The sequence below is a fragment of the Acyrthosiphon pisum genome, chromosome A2, assembly GCF_005508785.2.
Source record: "Acyrthosiphon pisum isolate AL4f chromosome A2, pea_aphid_22Mar2018_4r6ur, whole genome shotgun sequence".
NCBI classification, from domain to species: domain Eukaryota; kingdom Metazoa; phylum Arthropoda; class Insecta; order Hemiptera; family Aphididae; genus Acyrthosiphon; species Acyrthosiphon pisum.
The window spans coordinates 26872782-26894243 of NC_042495.1; the positions used below are offsets into that span (position 1 = coordinate 26872782).

The 21462-nt window shown below is 27.6% G+C and overlaps 2 protein-coding genes across 2 annotated transcripts; one reads left to right on the forward strand and one right to left on the reverse strand.

Moving 5' to 3' along the window:
• Nucleotides 1–533: 533 nt before the first annotated feature.
• LOC115034197 lies at nt 534–3384 on the reverse strand. Its single transcript, XM_029490187.1, has 4 exons — nt 3286–3384; nt 2987–3142; nt 2206–2373; nt 534–710 (listed from the first exon to the last, which is right to left on the reverse strand). The coding sequence occupies exons 1-4, from the start codon at nt 3364–3366 to the stop codon at nt 534–536; spliced, it is 582 nt and encodes a 193-aa protein (XP_029346047.1). The 5' UTR covers nt 3367–3384.
• A 3073-nt stretch (nt 3385–6457) lies between these two features.
• On the forward strand, nt 6458–12320 carry LOC100568925. The gene is made up of 5 exons (XM_029489894.1): nt 6458–6528; nt 8606–8696; nt 9250–9405; nt 10065–10232; nt 12116–12320. The coding sequence occupies exons 1-5, from the start codon at nt 6458–6460 to the stop codon at nt 12290–12292; spliced, it is 663 nt and encodes a 220-aa protein (XP_029345754.1). The 3' UTR covers nt 12293–12320.
• The last annotated feature ends 9142 nt before the right edge of the window (nt 12321–21462 follow it).

Consider the following 21462-nt stretch of genomic DNA (forward strand, 5'->3'; position numbering starts at 1 on the left):
ATTCTTTGTTATCTTTTTAAAAACAATTTTATACAGATTTTCATACAATTTTGGAGGTTACAGTTCATGCATTATAATCGCACTCAATATATCAATATTAAATTTTAACCAAGTCAAGATTTGGCTAATCCTTATATATAAAATCTATATAATTTTGTTTTTATGGAAACACGGTATATGACAATATTATGGGACAACCAGTGTCAAAAATCGTAACATATATATCATGGTCCTTAAGCAGTTAACGAACGCGATTTAGAATTGTTATATACGTCATATATACCGCATTTGAGTATTTTCAGTGGGCTAGATTGTATACAATAATTATCATTGTTTGTCTCATATTGTCATTTATATTATTTGGATTTCGTGATTATTTTGTTTAAACTTTAAATCACTATTTATGGACCAAAACAATATCCCCCCCCCTCCTAGAATACGAAGCAAATCTGAATGGGACTGTTAAAAATTTTTATTACATAGTCTTCATAACAATTAAATAAGATATTATATTGTTATTTCATATACAGTAATCAAATTGGTGTTTCCCAAGGACGTATAAGTTTAATCTCAACAACAACGCAGCAAACTACTTCATTTTTCAAATTTTTATAGCGAAGCACAGCTTTATATTTTCCATAAAAATATATTTTGGGGTAGTTCATATCTTCAAGTTTCTTCTTATCGATCCCTGACGTAATATATGTGCCCTGCAAACATTTAGAAATCAAAATTGTTACAAATAAATAAGTAGGTAGTGGCGACTGGGTAAAATTGTAACACGTTACGATTGTAACATGGTCAACAATTCTTAAAAATGTTTGACTATACGCATACAGGGTGATACATTTAGTGTAAAATATTATTTTAACACGTATCAAGGTTTTTTAAAATACCTTTTTACATATTTTTATGTTATTAAAAAAACAATGTTTTAAAATTATACTTATAAATATTGTTTATCTTTATAATTTTTTATGTTTTTACTTTTTTGAATGACAGCAAAGAGTTTTAATTTCATATTCCAAAGCAGAATGTTTTTATAATTATTTTGATTCATAAATTGAATGTAGAGCGAGTAGTTTATGAGTTATAAGTATTTAAATTTTTGAAGGGCGGAGTAGAGTGGTTGGGGTTACCCTGCAAACTAAAAAAAAGTGTTAAATGTACCTTACTGCATATCTTTAATTAGGTTGAAAAAAAGTATTATCTCTTAACAATCTAAATAAATCATTATTTATGCCAATAGTTAAAAGTCTTTTACAGCTGCCCGATGGACACAACTTTATTATACATAAACGTAATACTCATTCAACCAGCTACAACTGTTTACTATGGTATTATCATATAAATATTTAGGAATAACGATAGATTTTGATCTAAAATTGTCAAATACAAACATACAGAATATTGACAACAATATAAAAAGTTTATCTACTCTATTTTAAAAAATTGTATATATCATTGCATTATTTAATTCAATTTTAGCATAAGGTAAAACATACAGAGGAGGCAGAAATAAAACATACATAAATACAGTACATATTACCCAAAAAATATATTAAAAATAGCTTACTGTCTTCCGTCGGCGTACCCACCATTCTAGTTATTAGCCACAGAAACATACAATCTATCAAAAAATTTGTACATTAAACATATTCTCATAAGATTTTTACTATGGCACATGCACAATTATTTAGAAAATATAGATAGAAGATAGACAGGGAAGTTTATAAAATCACAAAGTTTAATATTAACCAGTTGTAACATTAAGATGTTCTCCCGAATACATGTTACCTACCTATATTAAACAATTTGGGAAATTATGAAAAGATTCTAATACATCGTTTATGTGAAAATCCATCTAATAAAACAAATTATATAATTAATAATATTCATATAAAAGAATCAATGATGAGATTATTATGTGTATCAATTAAATTGGTTATGTATATTGTAAATATCTAAGGAAACATTGGTGTTAATAGTATATAAATTAATCAATACTGTTATATTACTACTATTGTATATTTATCAATGGAATAATTACTCAGTATACCAAATACAAGCTTAGCTCAGTATACTATCAGCTCTTAATATTACTTTTGTTATTATTGTATTATAATTGAAATATACCTACTGAAATAGATGAAATAAATAAAAAAACTATAAATTATGTAACTGTTTAATGTTATTATACATTACCGCAGGTATTGGACATTTATCAGTTGGAACGTTGAAACTCTCTATAAAGTTAAACCATGCATTTCCACCGAGATGTTTTACATTACTGCATGCCTTTTTTGTCTTGATAATTAATGAATTTGGCACCCATCCTCCAGTTGAGCCCCAAGAAGCAAAGTTAAAATCGATCTACAAATAAACACTATATTACTTTAGTAAATATGACTACAAACATTTACAATTCGTATAGAAATAAAAATGAATTACTCACTGTTCATAACTATGATAATAAAATTGTTATGTTTACCAAGACTTTGCTACTTCAGACACTTATTTCATGATATATATAATCATAATTATGATTAATATTATAATGTATGAGGTACGGTAAAAAAAAAGAGTTTTTTACACATTTAATATCGCTATTTATTTCCAATTAATCAAGTTAGGTATTTACAGATAAAAATTAATTTTATGTGTCACTAAACAACGTTTTGATAAAAATATAATTTGCAGTCCTTGCGTATTGAGTAGCTAGGTTTTTGTAATTATAGTAGGTACACACCAATTACTATTAAGTATAGTCATAAAGACTTACAAGGAAAATTAAAATTAATCAGTTCGTTATTTTCGGCCATTAATTTATCATGAACCAGTCAGGACTTATTCTATTATATATTGGAGGATCTATTTAATAATTTCATCAATACCGATTTTTTCACTTACGAGATATGACAGTACCAATGTTTATGTGTATTATACAACTTTTAAATTAATCATTATACGTATCATACGTACTTACTGTAAGAGTATCATCGAGAGGTATCAAAAATGTCGCATTTCCTTTTAACTCCGTTATACTTGATGTCTTTTTACTTAAATACACATTAAATTTAATCGGATGGTTTTTGGTTGTTTCACACTGATATACTTTATCAATCACTAGGCGATATTCGCCCTGTAATGAAATGAATGAATAGAATATATATAAATTTCATTACATAGAAATCACGATTATAAATTTGACACATTAGAATTAATTTTAATTAATAATAGAAAAAAGATATTATGTTTAATAAATCAAGCTGATTTTTAATTTACCAGAGGCAAGTTTGGCCTAAAAAGGCTTTCGGATTGAGACGATGAGAAAAATAAAATAAGTCCGAACGTTATGATTAACATTTTTCCTATGATTTCAACAATTATAGGTAGTGTTTCATACGTTTTCGACAACAAGAATAAATAGGTAACTAACATACACGCATTCTAAAATAAATTTATGTATTTAAAAAGATTGACATCCTTGATCTGTAACACCTAAATATTGCCGGAAATAATTATATAAAATATAATATATTGAACCGGAAAAATGTGATTCAGTTGTTCCGGTAATTATAAATTAATCTATATATTTAAATAAATGGTACTAACGACACAAAAAAAGTTCCTGTGTTTCAATTTTCTCAAATAAAATAATTGTAAAATGAATAAAGAACCAAAATTACCCTATTATATATCAGGGGTGGCCAAACCGCGGCTCGCGTCATAGACTTTTGCGGCTCACGTCCTAACGTAACATTTTTACAAATTTTTTTTTTTAATATGAATTTATGTATTTGAAAAAGCATAATATATTATTAAATTACAGTGTATAGAAAAAAATCAGTAAAAATAAAGTGTTATTGATATAATTTCTCTTTATTGACTATTTTCTTATTTGTTGCGTGTTTTTTGCTTGTAAGTTTTTTAAAATCAGGACTATATGCTGTTAACGCAGTCCATAAAAATTCAGTTAAATGATCATCCGTTAATGTTGAACGATGTTTAAATTTAATAATTTTCATGGTTGAGTATAAAGACTCGCAAGAATATGTTGTTCTAAAAATCGATATTAACTTTTGAGCGCAAAGAGTAATTTTTGGATATTTAATAACAGGCTCATATTTCCAAAATTCCAACAAAGAATGATAACTGCATTTGAAATGCTGCTGTATCCATTGAAATCGATTTTAATATTGGACATCCATTTTCAATAACATTAATTATAAAGGGTTTTTATAAAAATGCAATCGAAGGTTTAAGTAACTTCAAGTCTTTAAATCGATCTTCAAAGTGAGTTGATAAACACTCTAATTTTTGTACATAATCTTCACAATTCAATTTTGTTGCTATTCCAACCAAACAATCTTCATTTTTTTTTATTGCGGAAAATGGTTTAAATTATTTATTTTTAAGTCTCCTTGAAAAAGTTTAAGCTTATTTTGGAAACTAAAAATGACTTGTACTGGGTTATTTATGAATTTATTTTTACCTTGAAGAGACATATTTAATGTTGCTAGGTGATGTGATACATACAATAAAATGTTAATTACTAGATTTATCTATCTATTTAAGCAGTAGCTTGTTTTTTTATAGGGAGTAATACAAAATAAAAATGCTATGTGACTAAATACAATATCAAAAGGTTTAAACATTAACATAATAAGATATTTGAGAGACTATTAAGATGAATACAATTACAATTACACTAGAAACAAAAACCAAAAGAGAAAATAAAAATAAGACATAAAGTAGCTCAAGTGGAAGAACGCCCAAGGCCCTGTAATTTTCCTTCGAGGCGCCTTCTAAAGAGGACTTATTCAGACAAATTCTTATTATGTTGTTTTGGTTAACCTGCAATATGTTAGTAGTGCAGTCACCCAAACCACCCCATACTAGTAGCCCATATTGCAAGATTGACTGGTATAAAGCACAATAAACGACCCGCATTGTAGGTGCAGGTACTAAACCCCTTAATTTATAAAATGTATAGGTAATTGCGCGTAGCTTTCCTAGTAGATTTTGTGAATGCAGATTCCACCTTAAGTTGCTGTCGTAAATGATACCTATGTAACGGGTTCTTGTTACTTCTTTTATAAGAATACGATTTTGTAAGTTGTTACAGCTGTTTCCGTCAACATATTCGTGTATAATTAATGGATTTAGAGTTAAGGATATTTTATTTATAGAGAAAGTCATAAAAAAAGGTTTTATCCTCGTTTAAAGTTAGATGTCTTTCACGTAGGCAATTGAATACTTTATTAATACCAATAGTTGCTTTACGGTGTACTCCTTCCCATGACTTGTCGGAGAAAAGTAGGCAGGCGTCATCAGCGTAAGATACAACTAACCCATCAAGGGTTAGATCACTGATCAGGTTAATATATAATAAAAATAAGATCGGGCCCAATACACTTCCTTGGGGGACACCATATTCATTTATACCTTCTTGGACACATACATTGTCAATCTTAACAATTTGTCTCCTGTTATGGAGATAGCTTTTGAACCAGGATAAACACATTTTATCAATTCCGAACGAGGGTAAGATTTGGAGCAAAATATCGTGATTAACCGTATCGAATGCTTTAGCTAAATCCAAGAACACAGCTAAGACATTGTTACTGCTGTCTAGTTCGTTGTAAATAAATTTAGTTGTGCTAAATAAGGCATGTTCCGTGCCTACCCCGGGTCTAAAACCAAATTGGTTTTTGGATAGAAGTTTGCGGTTTTCCAGAAACGATATGAGTATTTTTTTAATTATTTTTTCAAATATTTTAGCGAAATTGCTCAGTAAGGATATTGGCCTATAATTATTAACTTGTTTTTTATCCTCTCCTTTGAAAATTGGTTTAATCACAGCTAATTTTAGTAAATCCGGAAAAATACCTTGCTGTATGCTTAGGCTATAGATGTACACTAAAGGATTTTTATTGAAGTCAATTACATATTTTAATAATTTCATTGTCATCCTATCATGGCCTGGAGCTGCATCGTCCTTACCATTACTGACTAAGTTAATAACATCTTCAGTTTCAATTTCTAAACAAAAAAAATTATCAAACGACAAATTTTCGTGACTTTGTGGAGGATACTTTTTAAAATCAAAGTTTGAACTTTCAGCTAAATTCTTTCCTACATTAATAAAATATTGGTTGAAGATATTAGACATCCCTTTTGGATCCTCATTAACATATGTTTTATCATTAGTGCTTATCGTTTTGATAGTTTCCTTGTTTATGGTTTTATTATCAGTGATTTCATTCACAAGTTGCCCATTTAACTTTGGATTATTTGAAACACTCATAAACTTATTTTCATAAAATTTAACTTTGACTGCTCTTAGGGTTAATTTGTCGCATGCGTTCTACTACATATTGCATTTTACTATAACGATTTCGGTCACTTGCCGTGTGAGCTCAACTCAGCTACAGAATACCTAACTACTGAAAGTATGTGGAACAGTGGCAGTGAGATATTCTATGATCAGTGTGTTGCTTCAGCTACAAATATAAAATTTGATGGGTATGTGGTTGATTGGATTCGAGTGGTTAATGGTTATTGATTATCCAATGACACACTTTTATAAAGCTTAACAGAACTAAAATGAAAATGTTTTACCAACTATTTTATGAGTAGTTGTATAATAAATAATTAAGAATCACTGAACATAAAACTGCATACAAAAAATATTCCATAAATTTTAATATCCAATGTCTAAAACTTTTGAATTTTATCACTCATGAAAAATGTGAGTAAGTTTGTTTTTGATGAATCTTGTATGTATGCTTTAAATATTTTTTTACTGTTTAAAAATTGTGTCAGTAAAGACTTCACAATGAGTTCAGGGATTGCATAACAATTTAAAAAAAAGATTCAAAGATGAAGACATATTAAAATAACAGAACGGAAGACTCACAGAAATATGATTTTTAAAGATAAATGACAGTAAGTTTGTTTTTGAAGAATCTTGTATGTATGTTTTAAATATTTTTTTAGCGTTAAAAAATTGTGTCAGTAAAGACTTTAAAATGAGTGCAGGGATTGCAAAACAATTTAAAAAAAGATTCAAAGATGAAGACATATTAAAAGAACAGAATAAAAACTCACAGTGGATTTTATGTTTAATAACAAAACGCGTAGGTATGTAATGATAAACCCACCTACGATGGGTATGTCAATTAAATTTCATACGGCAAGCTGTTGCAAAAGTTGGGTGTTATTACAGTTGTGAGCCCGAGCAAAGAAAAATTAATTATAATAACTATACATAAATAATAAAGATGATTATGTATAAGTGCAGTGAATGTATAAGTTTAATATAATGTCAATATTAGTCATCACGTCACAGTGGTGGTAAATATTAAAATTCATGCAAAATTTAATCTATTTAAAAAATAGAACATACTAACCTCAATAATATTTTTGTAAATTGTAAAAATTGTCAAATTAAAAATGATCTATACTGCAATTTTTTTTTAGTATAGCACATTTAAAATATTCAAGGGTAATATTTAATGATTGTTACATCTTTACTTATATTTTATAAACAAAACAATATGTAGAATAGACACATATTATGAATACAATAAACATAAATGACATATGTATAATATATACTTATTATTTACAATATGCTGACTATACATTAAGCAGCTCCTTTTTTGGTGTCATATGTATTTTTATAAGTCTACGACCAAATATCTATATTATGTAAGAGAATGCTAGTTCTCTGCGAATACCTTCGCGTAAACCGCCTTAACGCCGAGACAGTCTCACATTTTGGTAAACATTGTTCGTAAGTAATAATAAACTTTAATGTATTGATAATTTTATTATTTGGATCAATCATCATATATTTGTGATATTAACATTCTAAATACCGTTCGATCCCCCGAGCTAAGGTTAAAATATAGTCAAAAAAAAACTTACTTTTTCCCTGAATATGATAAATTTAACTCTTCAACACCGACCACGTTACAGTATACGATAATTATGTGTCGAGTCTATCTGATAAAAAAAAAGGTGGAAAGGTGCGTGTCACTCTGCTATATACAGTAGGTCACTGTAATAATGGATAGTGTAAAATTAATTCAATTCAAAGATAGAATATCATTATATACGAAATACGATTCTGAATGAAGCCTATAATATACATAATAATAAATGTATTACTAATTAAGTATAATATATTTAATGATATTATTGTGAATATTATAGTTATTTATTTTCTATATTTATTATATTTACTTCTACGCTCAGAATCGATTTTCTTATAAAGTGATATTATATCATTGAATTCAAATTTAATACTATCCGTTATACAGAGACCCACTTGTAACATACTGTACAGCAGAGCGACATCCACTAACCCACCTTTTATGATTTTAAAAATACAAACTAATAGGTAAACTTAAATTTCACTTTCATAGTCTACAATAAGTATTCATAAATAATAATAATCAATAAGTTACGGCAGTTTCGCGGGAAATGATAACAACAAAATGCTTGTGTTACTAGAAGAAAATGCAGTAAAAATGTTTTTAAATGTTATTCTTTGACTTAACTTAACTTAATTAACAATTATCATTAACTTATCTAGGCTTGAATTACATTGGTTACCAGAAATAAGTGCTGCATTTACAAGTTACAAAGCAAGTCCAAACATGCAAGCGTCTATGCATAGAGCCATGGTTTGGCCACCCATGATACACAATACAGGTAATTTTGGTTTTTTATTAATTTTACTATTATTTTATTTGTGAAAATTGTATCACACGAACACTTTTTTTGCCGTTAGTACCATTTATTTAAACATATAGATAAATTTATAATAACCGGAACAACTGAATCACATTTTTCCTGTAAAATATATTTATATAATTATTTCCGGCAATATTTAGAAGTTACAGATCAAGGATATCAATCCTTCTAAATATACCAAATTATTTTAGAACGCATGTCTGTTACCTATTTATTCTTATTGTTGAACACGTATGAAACACTCTATAATTGTTGAAACCATAGGCAAAATGTTAATCAAAACGTTCGGACTTATTTTATTTTTCTCATCGTCTCAATCCGAAAACCTTTTTAGGCCAAACTTGCCAATGGTAAATTAAAAATCAGCTTGATTTATTAAACATTTTATGTTTTTTATATTATTAATTCTAATGTGTCAAAATTATATTTGTGATTTCTTTATAATGAAATTTGTATAAATTATATTTATTGCACTCATTACAGGGTGAATATCACCTGGAGTTTGATAGAGTATATCCGTGTGAAACAACAAAAAACCATCCGATTCAATTTAATTGGTATTTAAGTAAAAAGACATCAAATATAACGGAGTTCAAAGGCAATACGACACTTTTGATACCTTTCGATGATACTCTTACAGTAAGTACTTAATACATATTATAAGTATAATGATTAATTTAAGAGTTGTATAATACACAAAAACTTTTATATTGAGATATCTCGTAGGTGAAAAAATTGATATTGATAAATTTATTAAGTAGATCCTCCGATAAATATATATGATAGAATAATTCCTGACTGGTTCATGATCAACAAATGGCCAAAAATATCGAACTGATTATTATAATTTTCCGTCCAAGTTCATTATAATTATAAAATAGAAGTTTCACTGTAATTCTATACCTAATAGTACTTGGGATGTACCTACGATAATTACAAAAACCTAGCTACTTCATTGGTTAGACCTTTTGGAGACAAGGACTGCACATTATAGTTTCATTAATTTTTTTTTTAATGACATATAAAACTATTTTGTATCTGTAATTAACTGGAAATAGTTACCTGGGTGTAAAAACATTTTTTTATTTTTTTTCCCGTACCTCATACCTTATAATATTAATCATAATTATGATTATATTTGTCACGAAATAAGAGTCAGAAGTAGCAAAGTCTTAGTGAACATAACAATTATATTATCATAGTTATGATCTGTGAGAGATTCATTTTAATTTCTACACAAATTGTAATGTGTTTGTACTCATCTTAAATAAAGTACCTAATAAAGTATTTATTTGTAGGTCGATGGTAATCTTGCATCTTGGGGCTCAACTGGCGGATGGGTGCCAAATGCATATGTCCTCAATACAAAAAAGGCATGCAGTACTGTAAAACATCTCATTGGAAATGCAGTTCTTAACTTTTTAGAGGGTTTCAACATTCCAACTAATAAATGTCCATGGCCAGTGGTAATGTATAAAACCATTAAAAACAGTTAAATAATTTATAATTTTTTATTTCAATATAATTTAATTATAATACAATCATAACAATAATATTAGAGCTTTTACGTTACTATACTGAGCTATTATATAGATAAATAATAAATATACAATAGTAATAATATAATAATTTTGATTAATTTATACAATATTAACACCAATGTTTCCTTAAATATTTACATTTATAAATAAGCAATTTGATTGATTCATAATATATTCTAATCAAGGTCTTAACTATTTTTTCTTTTATATGATTTTTATTTATTATATTATAGGTTTTATAAGACCGATTTTCACATAAACGTTGTAGTAGATTCTTTACATCATTCCCCAAATTGTTGAACATAGGGAGGTAATATGTAATAAGGAGAACATCTTGAACTAGTTAACTTTACGCTCTGTAATCTTACATACTTCCCTGTCTATCTTCTATCTATATTTTCTATATAATTGTGTATGTGCCATACTAAAAATCTTATGAGAATTTCTTTACAGTAAAATTTATAGACAGATTCTACCTATGTTTGGGTGGCTAAATAACTAGAATGGTGGGTACGCCGACGGAAGACAGTAAGATATTTTTAATTTATTTTTTTGGGTAGTATGTACTGTATTTATGTTTGTATGATTTTTACCTCCACAGCATATTTTACCATATACTAAAATTGAATAAAACAATGCAACATATACTCGTATTAAAACTATTTTATTTAGAAAACAATTTTTTTTAAATAGAGTAGTTAAACTTCTCATAATAATATCAACATTCTGTATGTTTGTATAAGACAATTTCAGATCAAAATCTATCGTTATTCCTAAATATTTAAATGATAATACTATAGTTATTGGTTAAAGGTTGCAGCTTGTTGAATTAGTATTATATTTATGTATATTAAAGTTGTATCCATAGGGTAGCTGTAAGGGACTTGTGACTATTGGCATAAATATTGATTTATTTAGGTTTGTTAAGGGATAACACATTTTCTTCAATCCAATTATAGATATGCTGTAAGGCACCGTCAACACTTTTTCTTATGTAATATAATAACTACGCCGGTATTTAGTTGATAAACTAAGAATAACATAGGGCATAGTGAATTACTTTGTGTGAATCCATAATCGTTGACATAACAATAATAGCTACTATAATGTAACGCTAGTGTATAATATAAGGGTCTATAAAATCTGAGTTAATTCCTATTGTCTATAAATCTTACGGTTGTGGAAGAAACTGTTCAGTCTATACCAATGGTATTTAGATTTAAAATTGATATTCATATTATTGTGATTACCAAATGACCCAGGGTTTATAATATAGGTGTAACATAGTATTGAAAAACATATACTCAGTACAATATTATTTTTTTGTTTGTTTACAATACTAACTAGCTATCGGCAATTAAACTTAATTAAATTATAGTAAAAAATTATAATATGAACAATGAGAGCACTTTTCTATCAAAGTATTGGGTGAGTTTGACTACAATTAAATTATAACAATTTTATTCACAATCTATTTTGATTAAGATTCTAACTTTTTTTCTTTGGTTAAATTTGTATTCTGTTACGTAAAATGTTTCTATTATATATAAATTCGTATAGACTAAAATTTTTAAAAATTGTTGAGTAAATGGAAAAATAAAAAAATACAAATGTCTCAATTATACCAGCCGTTAGAGTACAGTTATAAAGGCCATCATTATAAAAAAATACTACATTGACAAAGCTTTCTAACATAATCAAACATCCATATTTTGACCATGTTACAATCGTAACGTGTTACAATTTTAACCAGTCGCCACTAGCTACTTATGCATTTGTAACAATTTTTGTTTTCTAAATGTTTGCAGGGCACATATATTACGTCAGGGATCGATAAGAAGAAACTTGAAGATATGAACTTTCCCAAAATATATTTTTATGGAAAATATAAAGTTGTGGTTCGCTATAAAAATTTGAAAAATGAAGTAGTTGGCTGCGTTGTCCTTGAGTTTCATCTTATGCGACCTTGGGAAACACCAATTTGATTACACTATATGAAATAATAATATAATATGTTATTTACTTGGTATAAAGACAATGTAATAAATATTTTTAACAGTTCCAACATTAACTGATTTAGTACACATTCTAAGGAGGGTGAGGGCAATATCCTCTTGGCCCATAAATTGTACATTTGACTATTTAACCACTTATGCCAAATACTATATATAATATACGGCCATACGATATTTATAATGATAATTATTGTAGATGACCTAGTCTGCTGAAAATACTTGAATACGCTATGTATTATGACATGAAGTACTAAAACATTCTAAATCGCGTTCGTTAACTGCTCAAGGACCATATGTCATATATATATATATGTCATGATTTTTCACGCTAGTTTTCCCATTTTATTGTCATATACCGTGTGTCCACGGAAACATACTAGGTATACTTGCACTATATCACACATTACCTTTTAAACGTGTTTTAATTCTGTATTTTATTATATTTTATACACTCAATGACATTATCAAATTGATGCACATAGATATACTTTAATTTACCAAACGATATTCTACCTGTAATAAGAGGAATAATTATATATACAAATTTAACTACGAAAAAATCTCAAACATAAACTATACACATCAATGATAATAATAAAAAAAAAATATTATGTTTAATGAATTTAGCATATTGTTAATTATTACTAATCAATAATCAATGGCAAATTTGGCATAAAAATGATATTGGATTGAGACGATGATAAAAATAAAATAAATACCGTCATTTAGATTATTATTGAGTGTTTCAGACGTTTTTATCAGTAAGAGCAAATAACAGACATGAGTTATAAAATCTATAATATATAAAAATTAATGTATGTGGGTGTGAGTGTTCTTATTACTATGGCAAAAATTCATATATTATTTTGAGATTTCCGCCTATGTGTGGCCATATGGCCATGGCAACCAGATATATATTAATTTGAGATTTCCGTCGGTGTGTGGCCATATTGCCATGGCAACCAATTATATATTATTTTGAAATTTCTGATGGAATGTTTTGTATATAAAGAAAATAGGCTAATTTAAAAAGGGGGAGGGCCAACCCCGGGAGATGCTCAAACAGGAATTTTGAGATTTGCAACGGACATTTTTGTTTATAAATGTTTGCCATGGCTTTTGAAGCTTTTATATTACAGTAAAACTTCCGTTAACGATCACCTCTATAGGACGGTCACCTCTATGTAACGGTCAACTTTTTTGGTCCCGTCGAGTGTATCCTAATGTCATTCTACCTCTGTAGGATGGGCACCTCTAAATAGCGGTCATTACTTACAGCCCCTTTGGTGACCGTTATATGGAAGTTCTACTGTAATAATTATTGGATGCCGGGAAACGAAGTGCACGGGATCAGCTAGTATATTGGTATATTTATGTGATTGACATCTTTGATATGTAACCTCTAAATATTTCAATAAATATTAATTTAACAGGAAAAATGTGATGAGGTTGTCCCGGAAATTTGAAATTCACAAATCGAATCGTTGTTTAATTAATAAAAACATAAATTATATTTATTTTATATATCAGGGTTGGACAAACCTTGATTTGGTTAAAATTTAATATTGATATATTGATGTATTGAGTGCGATTAACATGCATGCATATGAACTATAACCTCCAAAAGTGTATGAAAATCTATATAAAATGTTATTGAAAAAGATAACAAAGAATGTCCAGAAATGATACAATATCTAAATGTTAACTGTGACATTAACTGTATTGTGAAAAATGAATTACATATAATATTATTCAATTGAATCTCAATCAACTTTTTAAAACTATTGTTCCATTTATTTAAACATGTAAATGTATAGTTTCCGGGACTATTTAATCACAGTTTTCCTGTTGATAATAATTTACTGATAATAATTTCAGTAATATTTAGAGGCTACGGCTCAAACATGTCAATACATCTAAATATATCAATATATTTTATAAATCATAGTTATTATTTGCTTTTACTGTAGAATAGTGTAAGACACTCTCGTTTTATGTTATGCACTACGTCAACCTACTTTTTTATATATTATTTTAATTTTTCACCAAATGGTCCACAATGTAATAATAGATATAATAGCTAGTGCAGAGCGATCGATGGACTCAAAGTATACTAAATCCTATACTTTAATAATAATTGTTATGTGCCTACTTGACGGAAATCTGCAACAGGTCCTCCGCTCGAATGATTTTATTTATTTATGTAATACAACCTTCATCTGCAGTAGACATTCGCATGTTTATATTGCACATATTGCAGCATAGGTACATTATAAACCACTATACAAGTCTGGAATAAAGATTTGAAATTCCTGACTAAAGGCAAATATTTTATGTGCCCTAGTAACGAAATTAGTAATTAGGCACCTACATCACCGACATTATTTTTAAATACTATTTAACAATTATATGCCATGCACACATAATTAATATGACAAATAAATCTTCTATATAGCTGTAAATGTGTAAAAAAAATGCATTGGGTTAATTTGTCGTATTCGTTCTACTACATGTTGCATTTTACTATAACGATTTCAGATAACTTGCCGTGTGAGCTCAGCTCAGCTACAGAATACCTACCTACTGAAAGTATAGAAAGTATGTGGAACAGTGGCAGTGAGATATTCTATGATCAGTGTGTTGCTTCAGCTACACATATAACATTTGATGGGTATGTGGTTGATTGGATTCGAGTAGTTAAAAAAACTTTTTAAAATGTTTTTCATTGACTTAACTTAACTAAGTTAAAAATTATCATTAACTTGTCTAGGCTTGAATTACAGTGGTGACCAGAGATATGATACGCGTAGCGCTACAATATGATGAAAAATAATAAGTCTCTTATTGTTATAGAACCTAAACATTTTACAAGTTACAAAGCAAGTCCCAGCATGCAAGCGTCTATGAATAGAGCAATGGTTTGGCCACCCATGATATACAATATGGGTAATTTTGATTTTTTATTCATTTTACAATTATTTTATATGTAAAAATTGTATTACGCGATCACTTTTTGTGCCGTTAGTACTATTTATTTAAACATATAGATAAATTCATAATGACCGGAACAACTGAATCACATTTTTCCGGTAAAATATATTTATATAATTATATCCGGATATTTAGAAGTTACAGATCAAGGATGTCAATCCTTCTAAATATATCAATTTATTTTAGAATGCATGCCTGTTACCTATTTATTATTTTTGTTGAAAACGTATGATACACTCTATAGTTGTTAAATCCATAGGCAAAATGTTAACCAAAACAATCGGACTAATTTTATTTTTCTCATCGTCTCAATCCGAAAGCCTTTTTAGGCCAAACTTGCCTCTGGTAAATTAAGAATCAGCTTGATTTATTAAACATTTTATGTTTTTCTATTATTAATTCTTATGTGTCAAATTTACATTTGCGATTTCTTTGTAATGAAATTTGTATAAATTATATTTATTGCACTCATTACAGGGTGAATATCACCTGGAGTTTGATAGAGTATATCCGTGTGAAACAACAAAAAACCATCCGATTCAATTTAATTGGTATTTAAGTAGAAAGACCTCAAATATAACGGAGTTCAAAGGCAATACGACACTTTTGTTACCTTTCGATGATACTCTTACAGTAAGTACTTAGTACATATTATACGTATAATGATTAATTTAAGTGTTGTATAATACACAAAAACTTTTGTATTGTGATATCTCGTAAGTAAAAAAAATTGATATTTATAAATGTATTAAATAGATCCTCTAGGTAATATATATATAATAGAATAATTCCTGACTGGTTCATGATCAATAAATGGCCGAAAATATCGAACTGGTTAATTTTTATGTTCCGTCCAAGTCAACGTTATAATTATAAAATGGACGTTTCACTGTACTTCGTATGTAGATTGTACCTACCATAATTACAAGAACCTAGCTACTTCATTGGTTAAACCATACGGAGACAAGGACTACACATTATAAAACTATTTTGTATCTGCAATTAACTGGAAATAATTACCGGATTGTAATAAAAAAATTTTTATTTGTTTTCCCTGTTACTTATACATTATAATATTCATCATGATTCTGAATATATTTATCACAAAATAAAAGTCTGAAGTAGCAAAGTCTTGGTGAACATAACAATAATTATATTATTATAGTTATGATCTGTTTTTCATTCATATTAATTTTTACAAGAATTGTAAATGTGTGTAGTCATCTTATCTAACGTAATATAGTATTTATTTGTAGATCGATGCTAACCTTGCATCTTGGGGCTTAACTGGTGGATGGGTGCCAAATGCATATATTCTCAATACAAAAAACGCATGCAGTACTGTAAAACATCTCGTTGGAAATGCATTTCTTAACTTTTTAGAGGGTTTCAACATTCCAACTAATAAATGTCCATGGCCAGTGGTAATGTATAAAACCATTAAAAACAGTTATATAATTTATAATTTTTTATATGTTTCTTTTATTTCAGTAAAATTCAATTATAATACAATAATGACAATAATATTAGAGCTTATACGTTATTATACTGATTTATTCTATAGATAAATATACAATAGTAATCATATAATAATTTTGATTAATTTATACAATATTAACACTAATGTTTCCTTAAATATTTACATTTATAAATAATCAATTTGATTGACACACAATATTTTCTAATCAAGGTCATTAACTATTTTTCTATTATAAGAGTTTTATTTTTTATATAACAGGTTGTAATAGACAGATTTTCAAATAATAAACGTTGTATTTGACACTTTACATCATTTCCCAAATTGTTGAACACAGGGAGGTAATATGTAATAAGGAGAATATCTTAAACTACTTAAATTTACGCTCTGTAAGCTTACATACTTCCGTGTCTATCTTCTATCTATATTTTCTATATAATTGTGTATGTTCCATAGTAAAAATCTTATGAAAATGTGTTTAATGTACAATGTATAGATAGATTGTATGGCTGGTGGCTAAATAACTAGAATGGTGGGTACACCGACGGAAGACACTAAGCTATTTTTAATATATTTTTTTTGGTAATATGTAATGAATTTATGTTTGTTTTATTTCTGCCTCTCCATCATGTTTTATCGTATGATAAAATTGAATAAAATAATGCAACATATACTCGTATTAAAACTATTTTATTTAGAAAACAATTTTTTTTTTAAAAAAGTGGATAAACTTCACATAATGTTTTTAAGCATTCAGTATGTTTGTATTTGACAATTTCAGACCAAAATCTTTCGTTTTTCCTAAATATTTAAATAATAATACAATAGTAAATGGTTTACAATTGTAGATAGTTGAATTACTTTTTTATAATTGTATATCCATAGGGAAGCTGTAAGCGACTTGTGACTATTGGCATAAATATTGATTTTTTTATGTTTGCTAAGGGATTACACTTTTTATTCAATCCAATTATAGATATGCTGTAAGGCACCGTCTACTTTGTTTTAATTATATAATATAATAATTACACCGGTAATTATTTAAAATAAATTGAGAATAATATAGGGTCTAAAGAGTTGCCTTGTGTGACTCCATAATCGTTGACACAATGTAAACATTAGGGATATAAATGTCTGTAAATTCTGAGTTTATTCCTATCATCAATAAATATTATGGTTGTGGAAGAAACTGTTCAGTCCAATAATCAGTCCAATATTGTTTTTTTGTTTGTTCACAATACTAACTAAACTGTATTATCCTATCAGCAATTTAACTTAATTAAATTATAATAAAAAAATTATAAAATGAACAATTGTGAGCACTTGTCTATAAAAGTATTAGGTGAGTTTGAGTAGAATAAAATTGTAACAATTTTATGTACAATCTATTTTAATGAAGATTCTAACTTTTTTTCTTTGATTAAATTTGTATTCTGTTGCTTAAAATGTTTCTGTCATATTATATAAAATCGTATAGACTAAAATTTTTAAAAATTTTTGAGTAAATGGAAAAATAAAAAAAATACAAATGTCTCAATTATACCAACCGTTGGAGTACAGTTATAAAGGCCATTATTAAAAAAAAAATACTACACTGACAAAGCTTTCTAACATAATCACACATCCAAATATTGACCATGTTACAATCATAACGTGTTACAATTTTACCCAGTCGCCACTACCTACTTATGTATTTGTAACAATTTTGTTTTCTAAATGTTTTCAGGGCACAAATATTACGCCAGAGATCGATAAGAAGAAACTTGAAGATATTATGAACTATCCCAAAACATATTTTTATGGAAAATATAAAGCTGTGTGTCGCTATAAAAATTTGAAAAATGAAGTAGTTGGCTGCCTTGTTGTTGAGTTTAATCTTATGCGACCTTGGGAAACACCAATTTGATTACACTTTATGAAATAATAATATAATATGTTATTAACTTGACGTTATGAAAACTATGTAATAAATAGGGGGGGGGGGAAATATCTTTTTGGTCCATAAATTGTACTTATGATTATTTAACCACTTAATCCAAATACTTAATATAACATACGGCCATATGAGATATATATGAAGATAACTATTGTAGACAACCTAGTCCGCTGAAAATACTCTAATGCGCTATATATGATGTATATAAAAATTCTAAAATGCGTTCGTTAACTGCTCAAGGGCCATGTGTCATATTTGTGTGTCAACATTTTTGACACTAGTTGTCCCGTAATATTGTCATATACCATGGAGACAGGGTAGATATACTTACACTTTATCACACATTACCCTTTAAACGTGTTTAAATTCTGTATTTTATTATATTTCATATACACAATGACATTATCAAATTGATGCACATGGGATTTACTTTAATTCAACAAACGATATTCTCTGTATATAATAATTATATATACAAATGTAATTACGAAGAAATCTCAAATATAAACTAATCACATCAATGATAATAATAAAAAACAATTATTATGTTTAATGGAAAAAAACAGATAATTAACTATAAGTTATAACTTATAAATAATAATTTTATCAAATTAGGCATAAAAAAAATTTGGATTGAGACGATGATAGAAATAAAATAATTACTGATGTTTTGATTATAATTTTGCAATGATTTCGACAGTTATACAGTGTTTCAGACGTTTTTAATAATAAGTACAAACAACAAACATGAGTTATAAAATATATTGACACATTTAGTAGGATTGACATCCTTGATCTATAACCTCTAAATATTGTCATAAATATACATTTCCAAATGTTAAGTGTATCGTAAAAAATTAGCTACATACATTAATATGATTCAATTGAATCACAATCAATTTTTAAACCTCTTAAACCATTTATTTAAACATGAAAATTTATAGTTTCCGGGACTATTTAATCACAGTTTTCGTGTTAATATATTTATATAAATATTTTCATTTATATTTAGAGGTTACAGCTCAAACTTGTCAATAGAACTAAATATATCAATATATTTTATAACTCATACCTATTATTTGCTCTTACTGTCGAAAAGTTAAAAACACTCTTGTTTTATGTAGCATACTGTTTTATGTTATCAACCAAGACAACCTACCTTTTAATTTATTATTTTAATTTTAAATTAAATGGCCTATTATGTAAACCAAAAGGTAAATATTTTATGATGATAATATGTGCCCTAGAAACAAAATTCGTAATTAGGTACGTACGCCACCAAAATTATTATTAAACAATATTTAACAATTCTATTATGCCATGTACACATAATTAATATTTCAATACAAATTTTATATAATATAGCTGTAAGTGTGTAGAAAAAGGCATTGGGCTACTTCCTAGTATGCATTCTACAACATATTGCATTTTACTATAACGATTTCATTTTTTCATAATATTTTTTTCAAGAGAATTTGAACTAAAACATTTATTCACATCAGACATAATTTGCGTCGCTTTAGAATCTAAATTTGGTTTATTCTGGTCATTATTTAGTATTGTGGTATCATCAGCAAAACACGCAATTAAACCGTCAAATGTTAATATTAGAAGATCATTTATATATACAATGAAAAGTATGATAGTGAATGCATTATTTATTTTAACTCTTTGCAGACTACGATTTGTTAAAAAAAAACATTTGATGAGATTATTAGGAACAACACGAATATTCAATAATTGTATAGATTTTTTGATAATATATTATGATCTACAGAATCAAAGGATTTTTTGAAATCAAAAAAAATAACAAAATCACCCTATTATACATATAACTTTTTACGGTAGTAAGCTTACGACACCGACAAAGTAGAGGTAGGTATTTAGTATACCTAACGGAAAGTTAATTATATGTAAAATTTCTTTTTTACCAATTAGTTAACATTAAAAGTTGTATTATTTCCCGACATTTTTTTATATTTCCCTACTTAATATGATTAATTGTACACTCATTTCCGTAAATTTTTAGAGGTTATAAATCAATTATGTCATTCCCTCTAAACGTATCAACAGATGAGACCCCAGAATTAGCTATATCACGCTACATGCATAATAATATTATTATATATGTAACAGTGGTGACCAGAGATAAGAGGCGCGTAGCACTTCAATATGATGAAAAATAATAAGTCTATTATTAGTATAGAACCTAAACATCTTACAAGTTACAAAGCAAGTCGTAGCCTGCAAGCGTCTATGAATAGAGCCATGATTTGGCCATCCGTAATATATAATATAGGTTATTTTGGTTTTTATTCAATTTACAATTATTTAATTTATGAAAATTGAAACACAGGAACTTTTTTTGTGCCACTACTACCATTTATTTAAATACATATATACATTTATAATTACCGAAACAACTGAATTACATTTTTCCGGTTCAATATTTTTATATAATTATTTCCGGCAGTATTTAGGTGTCACAGATCAAGGATGTAAATTTTTTTAAATACATCAATTTATTTTAGAACGTATGTATGTTACCTATTTATTCTTATTGTTGAAAACGTATGAAACACTCTGTAATTGTTGAAATCATAGGCAAAATGTTAATCAAAACTTTCGGACTTATTTTATTATTCTCATCGTCTCAATCCGAAAAACTTTTTAGACCAAACTTGCCTTTGGTAAATTAATAATCAGCTTGATTTATTAAACATAGTATCTTTTTTC

Bases quoted from the DNA above. Each gene is read 5' to 3' on its own strand.
- LOC115034197 (XM_029490187.1), bottom strand. From the start codon at position 3,366: ATGTTAATCATAACGTTCGGACTTATTTTATTTTTCTCATCGTCTCAA. The intron at 2,374-2,986 runs GTAAGTACGTAT...GTTTATTTGTAG, and splicing joins CTCTCGATGATACTCTTACA to ATCGATTTTAACTTTGCTTC. The intron at 711-2,205 runs GTAATGTATAAT...AAATGTTTGCAG, and splicing joins ATAAATGTCCAATACCTGCG to GGCACATATATTACGTCAGG.
- LOC100568925 (XM_029489894.1), top strand. From the start codon at position 6,458: ATGTGGAACAGTGGCAGTGAGATATTCTATGATCAGTGTGTTGCTTCA. The intron at 6,529-8,605 runs GTATGTGGTTGA...TAACTTATCTAG, and splicing joins ACAAATATAAAATTTGATGG to GCTTGAATTACATTGGTTAC. The intron at 10,233-12,115 runs GTAATGTATAAA...AAATGTTTGCAG, and splicing joins ATAAATGTCCATGGCCAGTG to GGCACATATATTACGTCAGG.